Genomic DNA, 18,903 nt, shown 5'->3' with positions numbered 1-18,903 from the left:
CTTCGCTTCATTCGTTTCTTACGTCTAGGCTCAGCGTCTTTCACTGCATTTCCTGCAATTTCTGGTTTCAAACGTTTTGGGAAGTAGGGGCATCCCTGAGGTTGGTTTTATTTTATTTTTTTTCCGTGAAAGTGCTACCCGGCATATGAATTCATCTTTTAGATTGTGGTTGTCAATTTTGGAGAGTGTGTTTCCAGATTGCTAAGACTTCTTAACAACCAGGTTTCCTGATTGAGATGTGTCTGCATCCATGTCTGTCACAGTAATGGGGCACCCTGAGCCCTATTCAGAGTCCAAAATGGAAATTTTATATCTTAAAGGAGATGGTCATTTAGAGTTCCTTCTCAGAGTTGGGTCACGTAATTTCTGATTTTCTTTTTTTTTTCCTTTTTTTTTAAATTTCTGATTTTCAAGTCAGTTATAATCTATAAATTCCTACTCAGGTCACTATACCACTTCAATGAAATATGTATTCCTGTTAAGATTTGCCTTTCTTTTTGTGTCTCTCATGAATAAATAAATAGGATCTTTAAATAAAAAAAACTTGTTGAAAGATCTTTGGGGGCACCTGAGTGGCTCAGTCGGGTAAGGGGATTTTTTTTTTTTTTTTTTTTTTGGTATCTTGCATATTTACTGAAGACATTTTTTTGGTATCTTGCATAAATATTTTGCTCAGTTTCATATAGTTGTTGTTTGTTCATTCCTATCTAGTTTTCTACTTTGGGAGTTTGTGACAATATGTATCTCCATCCTGCAGCATAAGAGACTGTCTACTGCTCCATATCCTCACCAATGCCCGGTATTTCAGACTTTCACATTTTTGCTAAATACAACTCATTAGCTTATGTTATTTTATTGTGGCTTTAATTTACCTTTCCCCGAATGTTGATGGAATTCAGCACACTTTGTAAGCTTACTACTGGCTGTTTGGATTTCCTCTTCTGTAGTGTCTCTGCTCGAATCTTCGCCTATTTTTAAAATTGAGTTGTCTGCCTTTTGATTCATAAGAATTCTTTTTTTTAAAAAGATTTTGTTTATTTATTCATGAGATACACACACACACACACAGAGGCAGAGACACAGGCAGAGGGAGAAGCAGGCTCCATGCAGGGAGCCCAACGTGGGACTCGATCCTGGGTCCCCAGGATCACACCCTGGGCCGAAGGCAGCACTAGACTGCTGAGCCACCCGGGCTGCCCCAGTAAGAATTCTTTACATTAGGTTGAACCATAAGAAATCGTTGGTGTTTAATCATTTTTGACCTACAAAATATGGCAGTTGCATGTGGTTCAACTTAACACACTCTTGATACTGGCCCTTTGTTCATTGTACATATCAAGAAGTATTTTATCCTGTTAACACTGCTTATCTTTTTGTTTTCTTCATTCTAGTTTTGGAAGGTCAGGAGTTTCTAATTTTAGTGTAGTTGGATTTGTCAGTCTTTTCCTTGATGGCTAATCCTTTTTTTTGGTGTGTCCTGTTTAAGAAATCCATCTTATCTTTTGGAGCAATGGTGACCAGATTGTGGGGGCTTGGAGCTATGTTCTCAGACCGTTCTGCTTTGGGGCCTGGGTCACCCTGATTCCACTGTGGGGTGCGCAGATTCCTTTACTACTGAAGATTTGGCTAGATGGGGAGGGAGAGGCCACTGCTGGGGCCCTTCGACCATGGATCCCAATTTTCCAAGGAGAGCTTTCCCAAAGGTTGCTTCCTCACCATTCTTGTGAGTGTGGAAGGTCTTCTTAATGAGAAGACATGCTTCAATATACTGATAAGATTCTGACCGGTTGGCTCAAGCAGAGCGGGTGGCTTCAGGGGGGGCCTGATGGAGGAGGGGGAAATGTCATGATTTATTGGCTCTGACTCCTCACTGTCACCTGGGTTAGGTGAGGCAGGGGACTGTCCAACCCGTTCACAGTTTCGTTTCCAGCACAGTGCCTGCCACATGGAGATACTAGGAGATATTTGTTCAGTAATGCATTAATCATTTTTGAAGAATTGTTACCAAAAAGTTACTGTTTTCTCTTCTAGTTTCTTCTGAAAAAAACTTTTAGTATCCACGAGGTGGCGACTGTTAATCACATCTACAGGGGTTGGGGTGGGTGGGTGCGGAATTTAGTTATGAAATTGGAATTGGAGATTTGAATTTACATGGAATCTTGTTTTAATTTTGTTTTTGAACTCAATCATCAAGTTTAAAAAACATACTGTCATAAGAAATATTTGCGAAGTTAAAATAAAGACCCTGGTGAATTATCTTCTTCCCCAAGCTAAAGATGGTGTGGATTTCTCTTCCATAGTGTTACTAAACGTGTCCTTTTATGGCTAGACTGGATGTAAATTCTTTCCATTCTTCATTCAGATAAACGAATGCGGCTCAGCTCGCCCTTCTGCTCGGAAGTGGTGTTTTACTGTCAGAATCTGGCAACCTCCTTTGTTTATTGCATCTGGCGGATCTGAGTCTTGGAGAAAACCTGGCCCCTTTACAAGCCCCGCCCCAGCTCCCCCCCTCCCGTCCCCTACCTCTCCTCCCCTCCCCTCCCTCCTTCCCAGAAGCCTCACAGAGCCCCTGGTCTTTGGTTTTCTCTTCTGCAGGAAATCCGGTGTCACACCATCCCTGCTTTTTGTTAAAAAATAAAACAAAACAAAAACACAAACAAAAAAGCCCCTCAAAAGCAATTTGTTTATTTGAACCTAAGATCACCATCTTGAGGTTTGTGTTCTGATGGGGAAAATGAAGATATATATCTGGAAATGACTCTGAGATTTTGAGATTGAGATAGGCAAGTAATCCCAGATTTATCTCCTTATCATTATTTTAAAAAATAATTTTAAAGTTTTTTTTATTATTATTTTTTAATTTATTTATGATAGTCACACACACAGAGAGAGAGAGAGAGAGAGGCAGAGACATAGGCAGAGGGAGAAGCAGGCTCCATGCAGGGAGCCCACATGGGACTCGATCCTGGGTCTCCAGGATCACGCTCTGGACCGAAGGTGGCGCTAAACCGCTGAGCCATCCGGGCTGCCCTCTCTTTATTATTAAAGTAAAACTCACTTTTTAGTTAGTTTGTTCTGCGAACAGTTCTGTGAATTTTAATACATGGATGGAATCATGTAACCAACACCATGATCAAGATAAAGAACGGTACCACCGCCCTCAAAGCCCCCTCATGCTACACCTTGTTCAGTCACACTGTTTTGTACCACATTGTGCCTGTGCTTAACAATTACAAAAAATATTGTGCCGCTTCTTCTGGCTATCACTGTTTCTGATGAGAAACCACAGAAATTTGGATCATTCTTCTCTAGAGGTAATAGGCCATTTTGTTTGGTTGTTCTCAAGATTTTTTTTCTTTGTCTTTAGTTTTTAGCAGTTAGATCCTCATATGTCCATGCTTGTACTTCTTTGAGTTTGTTCTGTGTAGGGTTCTTTGCACTTCTTGGATCTTGAGGATTATGGCTTTCACCAAATTTGGGGGTTTTTCAAACATTATTTCTTCACACAAACACAAGTCATTCTTGCAGACAGCTTTCATTGGCCTCTCCAGATAGTCTTTCTGCCTTCCTCTAGCCTTCTCTGTGCCCTCAAGGAGACTCTTATATTGGTCACATCTAAGCTCTCATGTTCTAAGATGTCAGGTTTGGTCAATAAGGAATGCTAGCAAGAGATCAGGGTGGGGTAGTTTGGGCGTTCATTCCCTAGGATCCCTCTCTGAAAGGTCATCTCAGGGTGCCGGCATTTCTCTGGGAAGGTGACAGCTCAAATCAAGCACCATTTCCATCAGCTTTCTTAGTCACCGGCTGAAACACAGGGTTCCTTTTCCTTATCTTTTGGGCTGAAGGGTAATGACACCCTCTCTGATCCCACCCCCAACCCTTGGTTACAAACCCCAGTGTGGCACTGTCACCTCTGGTTTCCTACATTTTGCCAGTGACTCCAGACCTAGAGAGGAGGTTGGGAGAGGGAGGAGCATCAGAGGTTTGCTTGGGCTCATTTCCTCTGCCTCATTTAGCCAAGAGGAATTCCCTGGAATAACTAAGCAAGAAGCTGGGAGAAACAAGACAGTTTATTGTCATCATTGCTCATGAGGGGCCATGAGGCAAGGCGGAATGGTAAAGGTGAGCCAGAAATGGGCAAGAGTGGTGTGATGATTGGTGGAGGGAACTGTGGCCATGGCTGTGGCTGTGGCAGTGGAGGAAGGTAACTGGAGCTAGCATAGAGTCTCTTTTCCCCAGCCTGATCCTTCTCCCAGGAGCCAGAGGCAGGCCAGAAAGAGTCCAGGCATGAGCACTCAGGAGAAGCAAGGCTAGATTCCATTTGCTTCCAGCAGTTTCTTCTGGTCTATTTTCTAAGGGAGGCAGAGGGGCAACATAACATGGGGAGAGGAGACGTACATTTTTTCCTCTAGAGCAGCTTTGTTCTGGAGCCACCCAGAGCCAGCATTAGCCTCATGGTACTCGATGCCAAGAGCCCCAGCATCCCACCGTGGATATAGACTTTCATGGCTTCCTGGGGGCCACCCGGTCAGGGATAGGCGTTCTTTGGGCCAAGCCCCCGTTAGGGTAGAAAGACAGGCGCAGGACTCACTGTAAGGATCCTTTCCTGCCCCAAGCCATGCCCCACCCATCTCTGCTCCTCTGGACACCCCTGCCCCTTGAACACACAGACACACACGTTAGGGACTCACCTTATGTCGGGACCTACTCCAGCAGAACAGACACAGGGGAACCAGAGATGCCAGGAGCAGCAGAACCCAGATACCCAACAGCATGACCTGAAAGCTTATGAACAGGGCCTGGGAACAGAGAACCAAAGCCATGGGCACCAGAGTGATGGTTGCCATCTGTGCTCTGTGCTCACTCTCATTTCCAACACAGAGTCTTTCTCCCCCTTCCTCATGTCTGTAGCTTCTAGAGAGGCTGAGGAAGGAGCCCTACCTGGTTTTGCGGGGGATGTTAATGAGTCTAGTGAGCAGAGAGTAGCCAGAAACCCCTCTCATCCAGCCTCCCTCCCCATCCTCACCCGAACAGTGAGGGGCTCAGGTTACGATGTGTGGTGCCCCAGCAGCCCCAAGGCTGGAGGGGATCGAGCTTCTGCAGCACTTTGCACACTTGCAACGCTGGTTCATTTGTGATTATTTCAGTGTTTGGGTTTCCCACTAGTCTGTAACACCCTCAACTACGGGGACTGTTTCTAGTCTGTTCAGTGACACGTCTGTGGTGACAGTCAAGCTGGGTGGGGAACAGGTGACACAGCCCTCCTTGCCCAGCGCCCGCTGCACCCCTTCCTCTGGCCCCCCTACCTCCAGCATGCTCAGGTAGGAGAGACACAGGTGCAGCCTTGTGGCTTCTTCTGGGCTTGGAGTGCTAGGGCTCAGGGGGGCCCAGGACCAGGCCTTCGAGGAGACATCACAGATGAAGTCTCTAAAATAAAAGCGGTGCCTATAGAAATTACTGGCTCCGATGACGATGGCAGCGGTGGTTGTGGAGAAAGCTGCCAGGGCGAGCAGGATCCTCAGCAAGGCCTGGTGAGGCAAGGAGGCAGAGGGAGACCTTGGAGACTCAGTCTCTTCAGGACCCGGCTGGGGAGAGACGGGCAGGCTCTGGTTGGGGTGGCCTGCAGCTTCTGGGCCCGGTGTCCTCCTGTGTCCTTCCCCAGACTCACCCAGCAGATGCCACCCCGTTTCTGGTGAATGAAGGCGACAGCTCCAGCCAGCGCAGCCTGGGGAGAGATGGAAGCAGGAGCAGAGTTAGCACAGGAGACACAAGCCCTCCAGCTGCTGCCTCTCTTTCCCTCTGTAGCTCCAACGGACAGAACCAGTCATCGGCTGGTCCTTCCTTGGAACATTCCAGGTGAATCTGAGGTTTGAGCTAAGCTTTGTTGTCTGTAGTCAGGCCTGGGTCAAACTTCCCAGGGGACAGGACCCTCTGTTCTAGTGACATCAAAGAGCCCTTCTTCCCTTCTCCAAAATCTTCCTTTTAAAGCAATGGTGCTTTGTGGAAGTTCCAGATGGGGGAGTGGAAGTCCTAGGCTGTTGGAGAAGCTCTCAGCACAGGATGGGTCTGTGGGTGGCCTTTCGTTGGGGCAGCTGTCCCAGCGGTGCCCGGCAGTCCCACCACCTTGGCTGACAGAACAGGAAGTGTGGTATATCCCGGTGGACAGATGGATTCCAATCCCGTTTGGCGATGCTGTAGCTAATCTGAGTGTTTTGCCATTGGGTGGATGAGGATGATTTTTTGGCCCTTCTCTCAATAAATATTCTGTGAATGTGGGCAGGCCAAAGGGCCCTCAGTACTACCACGAGCTGCCCCCAAGCCCCTATTGCAGACTGCACACACCCACCAGTGGACATTCACCACTGTCATTTGGTGGCACCCACTGGATTCCCACTGCGTGCAGGACCAGCAGAAGATAATGGAAAATGACCATGTTCTGTCTCCCCATCTCAGTGCAAGTGTCTGGAAATGAGCTGGGTCCTAGGTCTTTGGTTGATATTTGCTGCTGAATGTGGTGGGGAGGCAGCCAGACTGGTGGGAAACCACCACAGGGGCCAGGCAACTTTGACAGAGCACCACTTCCTTTGGCTATTTTCTCATCTTTAGAAACAGGGAATCAGCCTCCACCACCTTGGGGCTTTTTGACAACTGACATTTTACAGTACCACGGTGATGGTGATAGTCTGTCACCCCTGCCAGGAGGTGAATCTGCCCCTTCTTGGCCTGTCAACCATCCTCCTGCCCCACTCACCACAGCCCCTGTCCAGATGGCAGCTCCTGAGCCACACAGGGTGGAGCAGTAGAAGATGTAGAGGAACCCTCCTAGAACTCCACTTGACACCCCCAGCACGATCTGTACCACCTGGAGGAGGAAGAAAAATCTAAGAAACTGAATTCTCAGATTCCTGGGCCCAGGAGCAACCTGGGCACCAAGACTCAGGCAGCTTTCAGGTCCTGCCCCTCCAAGGTATAAATACGTGGAACCCCATGAAAGAGAATGTGAGGAGGGAGAAAGGAGGAGAGGAAGCCAGCCCAAGCGGGATCTGGTGGAGGGGACAGGGTGGCTCAAGGCTCCGGCAGCGACGGCTTTAAATGACTATGGCTCCCCTGCACCCTTCTAGCCCAAAGTTTTTATTGCAAAGGCCAGTAAGGGAGTCAACAGTCAGAAATGGAGCAAAACTGCCGGGCATCCAGTTCAGAGAGTCTGGCCAAAGGTGTGCACAGCACAAAGAGGGTCTTCTTTTCCTGATATGGGGAGGCTGGGAGATCCTCTGGGCTGCTACTCACCCAGGAGGCCAAGAGCAGCCGGCTCCTGCTCCAGGTCTGGAAGGTGGCCCCAGGGAAGTGGGACCGCAGCAGGGAGCACCCACTGGTCAGGAGCTTGGCCAGAGCGGACTCCTGGTGGATGTGCACGTTAATGTGCATGGGCTGGGGTGCCCCAGGGGCCACCTCACCACTGTCCACTGTCTCCATGCCTGCGGACCTCTGTCTGTGAGAGAGGAAGGGAGTGTCAGGGAGGAAAAACTAGAAGATTGTTTTCAAGGATTTCCTTGGCCTTTGGGGCTGGTGGAGGTCCATGGTCACAAAGCAGCATCCCCGGTCCTTTCTCCAGGTGTTATGTCAAGACAGCCTGACTCTGCTGGTGCTGTGGCAGCCGTCGAACCTGCTGGACCCCCTTCTTCACCCTAGATCTGCTTCTCCCTCCATCCTCCCACAGCGTCAAGATCTGGACCCAGCAGTGCCCCGCGGGCCTCGCCTCTCCACCCTCTTCTGCCAGCCTGCCTGTGCTACCAAAAGTCCAACCCTGAGCCTGTGGGTGACGGGTCAGAACCCCAGTCCTGGCTCCTGTTGCTGCAGATGCTCTACAGATAGGTCTGACGACCCCTAAGTACCTTCAGCCCCTAAGTACCCCCCTCTCCACCAGCAGTCACACAGTTCCAGCTGGCCTGTTCAAGCCGAGCACCCCCGCCCCAACAATGAAGGAAGAAGTTGAGGTGAAAGCGAAGGTCAAGGCCAGATTGACTTGGTGTCAAACAGGGGCATGGCTGGCCTCTGCTCCTGCCACCTTCTTGGAGTCCATTGGCAACTGGTGGTTGGTCCTCTCCCTCCCTCCATCCCCAGTAAGCTCTGGGCTGGGCTTTAGAGGCCTGTGACGAGTTGGGTGGGGAGTCCAGTGGGGCAGGGTCCTGGGAAAGGGCTGTCCCCCGGCCTCACCTGCTCTTCTAAGGGCCGCTGGGGGCTGAGTATGCCGGCAGGGATTGCTGGCTGGGCTGGGCTGGGCTGGAGCTGGAGCCAGGAACCAGGAGGATGGAGGAGGAAGCTGGTAGAGCACCAGAAGGGCAGGGTGGAGGAGGGGCCGAACTTGATCATTAGCCTCTCTGGAAGATAGCCTGGCTGAGGGGCCCCTGCCTGGGGGGTTTCCAGCTGTCAGTCCCTCCCTGGGCTCTGGCCTGCAGGGTGTGGGTGTGAGGGGGCGGCCCCAGAGCCCTGGATGCTGAGGAGCCCCGGGGAACCCCGAGAAGCTGTCCTCTCCCCTTCGGCCACCGGGGCAGGTGCTTTTTGAACACAAGGGTTCAGGGGCTGTGAGTGTGTGCCCCATGTGTGTTGTGAGAGTCAGCAGTGTGTGTGTGTGTGTGTGTGTGTGCATGCGCGTGAGCACACACACTCACATGTATGCACTCTGCCCGTCTCAGCAGCCCGGTTATCTACTGGAGATGGAATTCCCCTAGAGGGGCCCCTTTGTCCCAGCTGTCTTCTGGGAAGTTGCAAAGCTGAAGGTCAGACCCTCCTCCCTCCACCCCTTCCTTCCACTCTTCTCTTTCTCAACTGCTGGCTGGTCCTCAGCTATAGGTGGATCCTCCCAGCCCTGCTCTGCTGAGGCTCCCAGAGGACAGCAGGTGAGCAGGGTTCCCACCGGCCCCGTGGTCCCTTACCCGGAGGGAAATATGACCTTGCTCTCTTGAGGAGTCCCCAAGGCCAGTCCAAAGTCCCCATTCTATCTCACAGGATACTGCTCTCTCCCCATTCCCAGTTCCCATAGAACTTGCTGGGGGTGGATAGGGATGCTCTAGATAGGGTGTGATCTGGGGAAAGAAAAGGACATGGGTCTGGTTGCAGCAGCTTCACCAGGCCTCACCCCTCCTTTGTTTCTTGGTAAGGTGGCTAAAGCTCAGGCGTTTTGGTGGTGAGAGGTCCTTTAGAGCAATGCCGGAACTGGAGGGGCCAGGATGTAGCACAGGTCCTGATCCTCTCTCCCCAGCTCCAGGAGCGCTGGGAGGAGTGAGGCAGAGAGAGTAGCCAGGGCAGCGGGGCAGAGCCTCACACCAGGGTAGAGTGGGAGGAGAGTCCTCATGGGACTGGGATGGACCAGGAGAAGAGCCCGGAGCTTGGCTGAGCTGGCATTGGAGTGTGATGGAGGAAGTGGTGGTACTCAGGGGACTCAGAGGGAGCTGGATCCCAAGGCACATTCAGGGCCATCCCACACTTCTGCTGGCTCCTGGGACCCAAGGGAAGATCTTGCTGGAATCCAGGCTGGACTTCCTTGTGTGTGTCTCTGAACCTACTTGTGTGTTGGCAGAATTGTTCAACTCCTGTCCCCAAGGAGACCAGGTAGGCACAAGAATGACACTGCTTTGGAAGGGACATAGAACTCAAGGGAGGACTTTAGGATTGCCACCACTGCTAATGTTAGAATAATTATTAATACTGTTGAGATTCCCATCAGTGCTGCTGAAGTAGGATGCCCATTGGAACTACTATGGATGATTGCTTTTGGAGCAGGGCAAGTTGATCTCAAAGTGCATATGGAGAAGTAACCTAGCAAAAGTCCATGAAAGGAAAAAAAATAACATGAAGGGGTCACAAAATAGCTCAATTAAATATTAAACTTCACACTTATCATTGTGGCAATGGTGCCTGATGTGTTGGACACACCAATGGGCAGAATTTAAAGACTAGAATAGATCTGAATTCCCATGAGAATTTCGTTTTTGCTCAGGAGAACATTTTAATTCAGTAGGAGAAAGATAATATATTCCTCAAACAGAACATACCCTTCAGAAGTAAACCATCTGGGGAAAGAAACCCCACAACAACTTGGATCTGAACCTTCCAACTTACAAGATAAATCCCAGATGGATCAACATTTAAATGTGAAAACTGAAAGCCTACCACCACTTAGAAGAAAACAGGGAAGAATTATTTTATAATCTTGATAATCTTGATGTGGGACAGTCTTTTTTTTTTAATTATTATATAAAACCCAGAAGTCAGAATAAAGATGGAAACTGTGGTTAATAAAAAAATAAATCACAAATTGTAAAGAAATATTTGGAAATCATGTCACATGATTAGTTTTTCAAAGACCCAAGATCTTATACAAAGTAAAACAGTAAAACAAGAAGGACATAAGATATGAACAGAGAGCTCACAAAAGAAGGGGGAAAATGTATCAAACATATGAAAAGATGACCAATATTATTCAACTTGGAATATAAAAATATTCTTATTATATTCTCTCTTATTGAGAACTATGGATTGAAACTATACTGAAATAGTCACAGAAAGCAGAGTAGTGGCTGCCTTGGGCCAGGGGCCGAGGGTTTTATTGGGGAGAGAACATTAGGGAACTTTGTGTGATGTAGTATGTTCTCTACCTTGATTGTAGTTGGAGTTGTACAAATGCACGAATTTGTCAAATCTCACTGAGATATCCACCGAAAGGGGGGTATTTTGCTGCATAAAGCTGGTTAAAATCTATAATGGGATATAATTTTCCTGATACACATTTGAAAACAATTTAAAAATTTGCTGAAACCTCCTGCTGGTCATGGAGAGGGGTAGTGGACATTCTTCGAACTTGCTCCTACTTATGGCATGGGGTAGCCCTGCCCAAGGCCTATCTATTGAAACGATACATGCCTATTCCCATTGACCTGCCCATTTCCCACTGTTTGCAAGAGGAAATCCATGTCTATCAATAGGAGCCCACTGAGGGGCGCCTGGGGGGCTCAGTCATGTAAGTGTCTGCCTTTGGCTCAGGTCATGATCTCGGGGTCCCAGGATGGAGCCCTGGGTCAGGCTCCCTGCTCAGTGGGGAGCCTGCTTCTCCCTCTCCCTCTGCCCCTCCCCCTGCTTGTGCTCTCTTGCTTTTTCTCTCCTCTGTCTCTGCCAAATAAAATCTTAAAAAAAAAAAATAGGAGCCTGCTGAAAACAATTGTGAAGCATTCAGACAATGGAACACTGTGAAGCCAGACAAATGAGTAAGAAAGCATTTTATGGATTGATGTACAATTATCTTCAAAACACAGTTGGGTGAACAAATCATTGTACACAGTGTATGCAGAATCCTGCCATTTGTGGGAAGAGGGGATTTTTTTATATGCTTTTTAAAATACTTTTTATATGCAAAAAATATTTTTATATGCTTTTCTATGCAAAAAGTGTCATCGTAGGATATATTTAAAAATGGCAATATTAGTTCCTAACTAGAAGGCAACTAGATGGCTGGGAGAGAAAGATGGGAAGTTTTAAAGGTATATCCTTTTGTATCTTTTGAATTTTCTTAACCATATGAAAGTACTATGTATAAATATATATACTAAGTCCCTGAAATAATTCAGATTCCTTTCCTTGCCCAACCCAAGAGCCAGACATACTGTGTCAGTGTCAGACCATTCTGGGGATAAGCCGAAGAATATAAGTGGTGAAAAACTCTAGAGGTGATTTGGATTTGCTTCCCAGATTAAGACCACTGTGACACTGCCACCTGTCCTGGGAAGATCCTTTGGATCTTGATAAGGGACTGTTTTCTCTCCCTTCACTAATGCAACATATTCCTTTTTCCCTTAGCTGATTCCCAGACCTCACTTTTGTATATCTTCTTCCCAGCAGGCAGGATGACCCAAAACATGGTGACCGTGAATGGAGTTGATGTGGCCTCTACACTGTCCCAGCCCACCCACATCAACATCCACATCCACCAGGAATCGGCTTTGGCACAACTGTTAAAAGCTGGGGCTTCCCTGAAGGAGTCCTTTTCTCACCTTCAGGACGCTGGCCCTTCCAAGACCAAAATGAGCTATGGGCAGCTGGCACTGGGGGTAAGCGGACCAGGTGCTGCTGAGGATGGTAGCTCTCCTTGAACAGGATGGGGAAAAAGTGGGTTGACTTTTCATGAGATCTTGCTGTTTGTATCCCATCTTTTTTTGGGAAACAAAGTTTTGGCAGGTTCCCCATACATTTAAGTGGAAAAGAATGATGGGCTTCTTTGATATAGTGGGGGTGGGTCCCAGCCAGAGGTGGGGGACAGGTGGCTGTTAGCTGAGTTTAATGGAGCCCGTATGGACTGAGGGCCTACAGATGTGAGGCATCCTGGTAGGTACTTTGGGGAAAACTAGAGAGAGAGTCCCTAGGCCATACCCTAAAGGTGCTCAGCATCTATCAGAAGGGACCAGACCATTACACGCATGTCTAGAATGAAAGGTAGAGTGGGTGACATCATCGGGGATCAACCTTCAGGAGTTGGCATCTGAGCCAAACCTTGCATGGAGGAAGACTACGTATAGACAGATAGAGGTGAAGGATGAAAAAAAGGATGTCCCGGTCAAGGGAACAGCAAAAGCAAGGGTGAAGAAGTCAGAAAGCATTGGGCAAGTTTTGTCAGAGTAAAGAGAATAGGACTCATGGCAGATCAGACTGGAAATGCAGCCTGGGGCCCAACTGTGGAGAGCCTTGACTGACAGGATGAGAAGTTGTCCTGAATCAGCTTTAGTAATGGGGAGGCTGCGGGTGGCTTCCGGGCAGGAACCCGGGCTCTAGGCTGCCTCCCAACCAGGAAGTGTCCAGGGAAGAAGGGTGAAGGGTCTGCGTCTACCTGGGCGGGCCCAGCAAAAATGACAAGGAAAGAGAGGCATCTCCGTCATCTATGGATGGCATCTCCATGACTTGGGAGTGAGTGGACTTGGGGTACAAGGGAGGAGAGGAATCCAAGAACATGCTGAGGTTGGCGTGTTGGTGACCAGGAGCCTGAGGCCCTGGAAGGCAGGAGAGGCAGACTCTGGGATTGCGGGTGAGGTGTGGAGCCTGGGTGTGACAAATCTGAAATGCTTGGCGGGCTATGCAGGTGGTGATGGCCAAGAGGCAGTGATGGTGGGGTTCTCCAGAGGCCAGACGCTGAGTCAGTTAAATGTGCAAAAGGTTTATTGGAGTGTAACACCTATGAAATGAAAAAGGAAGGAAAAAGATTGGGCAAGGGGAGCTGCCAGATCATAATGCAGGCCCGACGAGATCTCTGCCAGCCCAGTGGGGAGCTTGGGAGCAAGGACTGCCTCTTTGTTGGTGAGCCACATTCGGTGCAAGTGGCCCTCGTACCCACCACCTTGCTTCACCAATGGCTGGGTGGCCATCTCCAAAGAGTGTGCCTGTAGCTTGAGAGGTGAAGGGACCCTGAAGCTGCTGACCACTGAGGGCTGTCAGCTAACGCACGCCTTTCTTGAAGGGGATCCTTTTGGCCTATTCTGGACAGGATGATGGGATTCCTAAGGGGGAATGAGGCGGAAAAAAGTGGGATCATCAGGTGGGAGAACAGTGTGGTATTGAGGAAAAAGTAATGACGAAAAGCCTGACATGTCAGAGGGATGGGGGAGAGCCAGGACATGCTGCTTCCTGGATTTGAAGGGGGCAGAAACTTCCAGAATCTGCAGAAAGGTCAAGACAGGAAAAGGAGAGGAAAGTCAGCTAGGTAGACGCTGAGTGGCCTCTCCTGGAGCTCATGGGCTTGCAGGAAGGGAGTTGGCTTTTTACCCTGTCTTGCAGATGACCCAGATATTGTTGGGGGCTGTGAGCTGTGCTCTTGGAGTGTTGCTCTACTTGGGGCCCTGGATGGAGCTGCGTGCCTCGGGCTGTGCCTTCTGGGCAGGGTCTGTGGTAAGTAAGGAAGGGGCTCTAAGCTCCGTGGCAGGCAAGTGGTTATGGGCAAGGAGAAAGTTCCTTTGGATCTGGGTCAGGGATTTGGGGAAGAAGCCAAAGACCCGGATCTGAATGCCCTTTGCCATGCCTTAAGGGGCGAGCCAATCTTGTTGCTCTACTTTCCTCCTTGAGGCCAGGTTGGGCAGGTGGGGCAGCTGTGATGGAGTCCTGTCCATATGACTGGTTTCCTTACCAGTCCCTCGGATCCTGCTTTGAATCAGCTGTCTTGGGAAGGGAGTGTGGTGGGGAGGTCACTTCAGGAGAGTAAACTGGAGGCTGAATTTTCTGGCGTCTTCTCTCTGCAGGCTGTTGTAGCAGGAGCTGGGGTCATTGTCCATGAGAAGCATGGGGGCAAACTCTCAGTAAGTCTCGTGTGTCCTCTGTCCCCTCCTATGTCTGTTTTTCTGCTCAATTTTTCTGTCTTCTTTGCTTTGGTTCCTTGTATCCTGGGAGGTGTGGGGAGGGTTTCCTGGGCTGGGAAATGAGGAAGAAGAGACAGGTTTGGGGCCGGGACCTCATAGCTCTGCTCTCAATAAGGAGGGTTTGCGTCCTGCACTTCTCCTTCTAGGGCTGCACATCAGGTCTGCTCACGCTGGCTGGTATCGCCATGGCCGTGGCTGCTTCTGTCCTCTGTGTGAATAGCTTAACCTGGCAAACCGATGGCTTCGTTTACATCGACTCTGCGTGTGTTTACCCAGAATCTAACGTCACGACCACGACCACTGAGTACACAGAGACGTGGCAAAGGAGTGGCAGGTCACAGTGGAATGAGGATAGGTGTAGAATCTACATGCAAATGCTGATGGTGAGAACAAAGTCCAGTCTTCCAGAAACCTGTCACATCTGCCTGTTCCCAAGGACCTGGGACACTGGAGGGCAAAGATGTAGACTCTTTGAGTGTGACCGTCCTCCTGGGTCTGTGGTTCAGGAGGTTTTTAGCTTAAGCTGGAGACATTTCTCAGATTTTCATGGCATAAGAATTCCCTGGATCAAAGGGTTGGAGGAGCGAAGAGCAGACATTCAAGAGAGAATATCATGGAGCGTCCTTCTATCTTTTCTGGTGTACCATTGTCCTAGTTACCTATTGTTGCATAACACAACACCCAACATATTGTGGCTAAAGACTAATTTATCATCACTTCTCATGTTCGGTGGGCCGGGTGGGCTCAGATAGGCAGTCTTCATCTGGGTTTTCTCATGCGGTTGCAGTCACATGTCAGTCAGGGGTGAAGTCATCTGAGAGCTCGAATGGGTTGGATCTCCAAGATGGCGCTCACATGGCTGGGAGCTCAGCTAAGGCTATCAACCAGAGAGCCTGCAATGGCTCGTCCATGTGGCTTGGGCTTCTCATGGCATCACATCTAGGTTCCAACGGGAAGTATTCCACTGTGAATATTTCAGGAGGTAGGAAATGGAAGCTGCCAGGCCAGTGAAAGGCTACCCCTGTAACAGGCACAGTGTCGCCTCCACTATATTTTGTTTTCCAAAACAGTTACAGGCTGTTCCAGATTCTAGGGATGAAGAAATCGACCCACCTCTTCACAGGGTGTTTTAAGATCACGCTGCAGACACGCAAATGGGGTGGAAGCTAGGGCTACCCCATCGTTGGAAAATGCATTCTGCTTTGGTGGGAAGTAGTTGGACAGTTTGATACGTGGCTGGGGTGATAAGGTGGTGATAAGAGCAGAATCAGAGAAGCAGGCTCCTGACTGTGTCTTTTTTCCTTCCTTTATCTCCAGAATTTGTTACTGGGAATCCGTGCTCTGCTACTGGCTATCTGTGTCCTGCAGGTCATCGTATCCTTGACTTCCCTGAGCATGGCTCTTAGAAGTTCGCGTGGCCAGAGCTCCCGGCCTCTGGTGAGCTGTTGGGGAGGCGTAGGGGAAAGGCTGGGTCTGTTTGGTGAAGCTCTGGGAACACGGAGGAACGCTGGGACCAGGAGCTTTGCTCAGCTTCTTTCTGGTACTCAGCTTGGTTTCTTCTTGGCTGGAGAGTGTGCGCCAGCATCGTGTTCAGGTTAGCTTCTGCCCTCTGCCTTTTCAGGTCCTTCTCTACTCCTCCCTGACCTATGTCTCTGGGTAGCAACCCCTCCTCAGTACCTTTTCCTTCCTTACCTTTTTTCCTGTACCTGATTTCAAGTCCCAGGAAGCTAACTAGGCCCCATCTTTTCTCCAGAAATTATTGATTTTCCCTGTTTTTTTGTTTTTTTTTGTTTTTTTTTTTTTAGGATGAGGAAGGGTCAGAGAAAAAGCTCCTGGGGGAGAATTCCGTGCCTCCCTCCCCATCCAAGGAGAAGACAACAGCTGCCATCATCCTGTGAGCTCCTGAAGACCCTGCCTGGTCCTCCGCATGCCCCCAGCCAGAGTAGCCCAGGGCCTCTGGAGGATACAGCATCCACTCCCCAGGGCCCCTCCCTGCCCCTGCTCCTCACACTTGCCTGTCCTTTGGCCAGTGTCCTGGCCTCCTCTTTTTCGGCTATTCCCACTCCAGTGGCCTCAATTCAAGGAACAGGTGCTGTAGCTTTTTCTCCAGTGCTGATTAAATAGAAACAACAGGAAAAATAATTTTGCCCGGAGAAGATGTGGTCTCTCTTTGCTTCTGCACATCATGTGCTATGAAGATGCCTTTCTCTGGATGGGTTCAAATGAGGGCCAGTTTGTGACATGCAAACAAGGTCCCAATAAGACTAAATTTAATTATGTTCCACTCTACATCCCAAATGGCCAATTTCCTTTTTATGATTTCCTTCTGTTCAATGTAAAGTGAAACTAACTCTCATATACTTAGAATCTTTTTACCTGCTGAGATTCGTCTTTAAACATCTACAATTTTAATGATAACTTTCTGGGGGGTTTATAGAACTATGTGAGGCATGGAACAAAGCTTCCCCCCCTTCCTTCCTTTCTTGCTTGCTTTCTCTCTTTCCTTTCTACAGTAATTAGAATTAGTTCTTTCTCTACATACACACACACACACACACACACACACACACACACACGCCTATTATTCTTCAATTTCTTTTTTAAATGATAGGAATTTTAAAAACTTTTTTCATTTTCTTTATACATCTATAAATATATAGAATAAACTATATATAGAATAAAATATAAATAAAAAATAAAATAAAATAATAAAATATAGATGTAAGCATTTCTGAAGGGTAAGAAAGCAAGTTATGGTCTGTAGAATGAAAAACAAGTGATTATTATTCTGGCTTTTTTTTTCTAATTCAAACAGAGTCAGTAACCTTGTATCTCCATGTGGTTTTACGAAAATCTTTGTGAGGTAGGATTTATCCCTCCTTAGCAGACCATAGGGGAAGAACAGGTCTTCAAATCCAGGTAGACTGGCTCAGAGCCCCCACCTTCACCCAACATCACTGGGCTGTGCTGAACGGGTGCAGAGTTGCTAAAATGAGTGGGTCCTGGCCCTGTGTGTGGGGATTCACAATGGAGGGCCTGTGGCTGTCTCTCTAGGGCCCCTCACCACCTAGTCCTGAGATAGAGATTTGTAAATAAGCCTGTATAAGAAAAGGTCACAGAGATGACACAAAAATATGTTCAGAGTATTGGACAGGGTTTGGCAAGTTTCACCCTGAGGGTCAAATCCAGTCTGTCCCCATTTTTGTAAATACATTTTTATTGAAACACAACACAATTTTATTGTCCCCAATTTTTTACACATTGTCGATGCTTCAAGGGCAGAGTTGAATAATCTCAACAGAGACTGAATGGCACACAAGGCTGAAAATATTTACTACCAGGCCTTTTACAGAAAAAAGTTTGCCATCCCCCGGTTTAGGGGACCACAGTGGGGGGCATGGTAAGTTCTATTGGGTGATTGACAGGAGCCTATATCCTTGCTGCCTCAAGTGTGAATCTGCCCCAGATGTGCTGGCCTGTCGCATGGGCAACTCGGGCCACTTGGGGGCTTGGTAGAGATACAAACTCTGCCCACCCCTGACACAAAACTTGAATTAAAACTTGTTTTCACAAGATGCACAGGTGGTGCTTCCTCTGCTGAGCACATGTTGGGAAGCATGGGGATGGATGATCATACCAAGGGGCTTGCTGGGAGTATTCAGATATGGAACAAGTCCCCTGGATTTTAATCATTTTGTTTTCATTCTTCAGATGAGCTTGTTAGATGCTATTAATTTCTATGTGTCCGTGCTTCAAAACCAGCCCATTTATGGCCAGATCAGTTAGAAATGTTTTTCATTTTTCATACTAATAAATCAGTGTCAACTTGGTGGGTTTGGAGGGTTTATGGGGGGGGGGGTTGGATGTTGTTGCATGAAATGATCTTTATGATCTCTTAATGTCGGAGTCTGGCAACCCCTCCTCCCCTACCAAGTTGCTTAGTCTCTGAGGGTAGGAACCCGAGGCTCCCTTTCTCTGACCCTGCCTCCTCCCCAATTTCCTCTACTCTTGGTCCTCCTGCCCTCCCTCTAGCCCTGCACGGTTCTGAATCTTTTCCTTTACTGTAGGAAATCAGATGTTGGACCCTTCTCCCCTTGCTTTTGTTTACTCAGAGAAACCAATAGTTACTGGTTTATCCGCAGGCTCCACCTTGGAGGAGAAACTGTATATATACATATGGAGACAACCCCATGACCCTGACATGGGGTCAGGCAAGTAAGCCCAGATGGATTTGTATTTCCTGAAGGATTAAAAACTGGAGTGTAAACAGGAAATTGGTTTTATTTTCTAATCACTGCTCTACATACTTATTTTGCTGTGGCGCCCAATGCAGAGCTTGAACTCAAGATCAAGACCTGAGCTGAGATCAAGAGCCTAGAGGCTTAGCCCCCTGAGCCCCCGAGGTACCAATCTAATCCCTGCTTTGAACTCTGTTTTCTTAACTCCCCATTTCCCCTTTGGATATGGGGTCCTTTAACATCAGGACCAGATTCCAGATTCCATGACCTGGAAA

The 18,903-nt window shown here is 48.3% G+C and overlaps 2 protein-coding genes across 4 annotated transcripts; one reads left to right on the top strand and one right to left on the bottom strand.

The window, feature by feature from the left end:
- Positions 1-4,052: 4,052 nt before the first annotated feature.
- On the bottom strand, positions 4,053-8,358 carry TMEM176A (transmembrane protein 176A). Its single transcript, XM_025993878.2, has 7 exons — positions 8,215-8,358; positions 7,288-7,489; positions 6,752-6,862; positions 5,669-5,725; positions 5,307-5,528; positions 4,692-4,799; positions 4,053-4,352 (listed from the first exon to the last, which is right to left on the bottom strand). The coding sequence occupies exons 2-7, from the start codon at positions 7,471-7,473 to the stop codon at positions 4,311-4,313; spliced, it is 726 nt and encodes a 241-aa protein (XP_025849663.2). The 5' UTR covers positions 7,474-7,489; positions 8,215-8,358; the 3' UTR covers positions 4,053-4,310.
- A 335-nt stretch (positions 8,359-8,693) lies between these two features.
- On the top strand, positions 8,694-18,664 carry TMEM176B (transmembrane protein 176B). Of its 3 annotated transcripts, XM_025993807.2 has the most exons (8): positions 8,801-8,897; positions 11,199-11,261; positions 11,890-12,101; positions 13,816-13,926; positions 14,274-14,330; positions 14,537-14,773; positions 15,708-15,827; positions 16,196-16,532. In XM_025993807.2, the coding sequence occupies exons 2-8, from the start codon at positions 11,234-11,236 to the stop codon at positions 16,286-16,288; spliced, it is 858 nt and encodes a 285-aa protein (XP_025849592.2). In that variant the 5' UTR covers positions 8,801-8,897; positions 11,199-11,233; the 3' UTR covers positions 16,289-16,532. The 3 variants fall into 3 exon arrangements, with proteins under 3 accessions (XP_025849594.2, XP_025849593.2, XP_025849592.2); XM_025993809.2 differs by lacking the exon at positions 11,199-11,261 and having other exon boundaries at positions 8,694-8,897; positions 11,893-12,101; positions 16,196-18,664; XM_025993808.2 differs by lacking the exon at positions 11,199-11,261 and having other exon boundaries at positions 8,747-8,897; positions 16,196-16,773.
- The last annotated feature ends 239 nt before the right edge of the window (positions 18,665-18,903 follow it).

The sequence above is a fragment of the Vulpes vulpes genome, chromosome 7, assembly GCF_048418805.1.
Source record: "Vulpes vulpes isolate BD-2025 chromosome 7, VulVul3, whole genome shotgun sequence".
Taxonomy (NCBI): Eukaryota; Metazoa; Chordata; class Mammalia; order Carnivora; family Canidae; genus Vulpes; species Vulpes vulpes.
The sequence above is the reverse complement of the archived record's forward strand: the minus strand, read 5'-3'. Positions and strand labels throughout refer to the sequence as shown.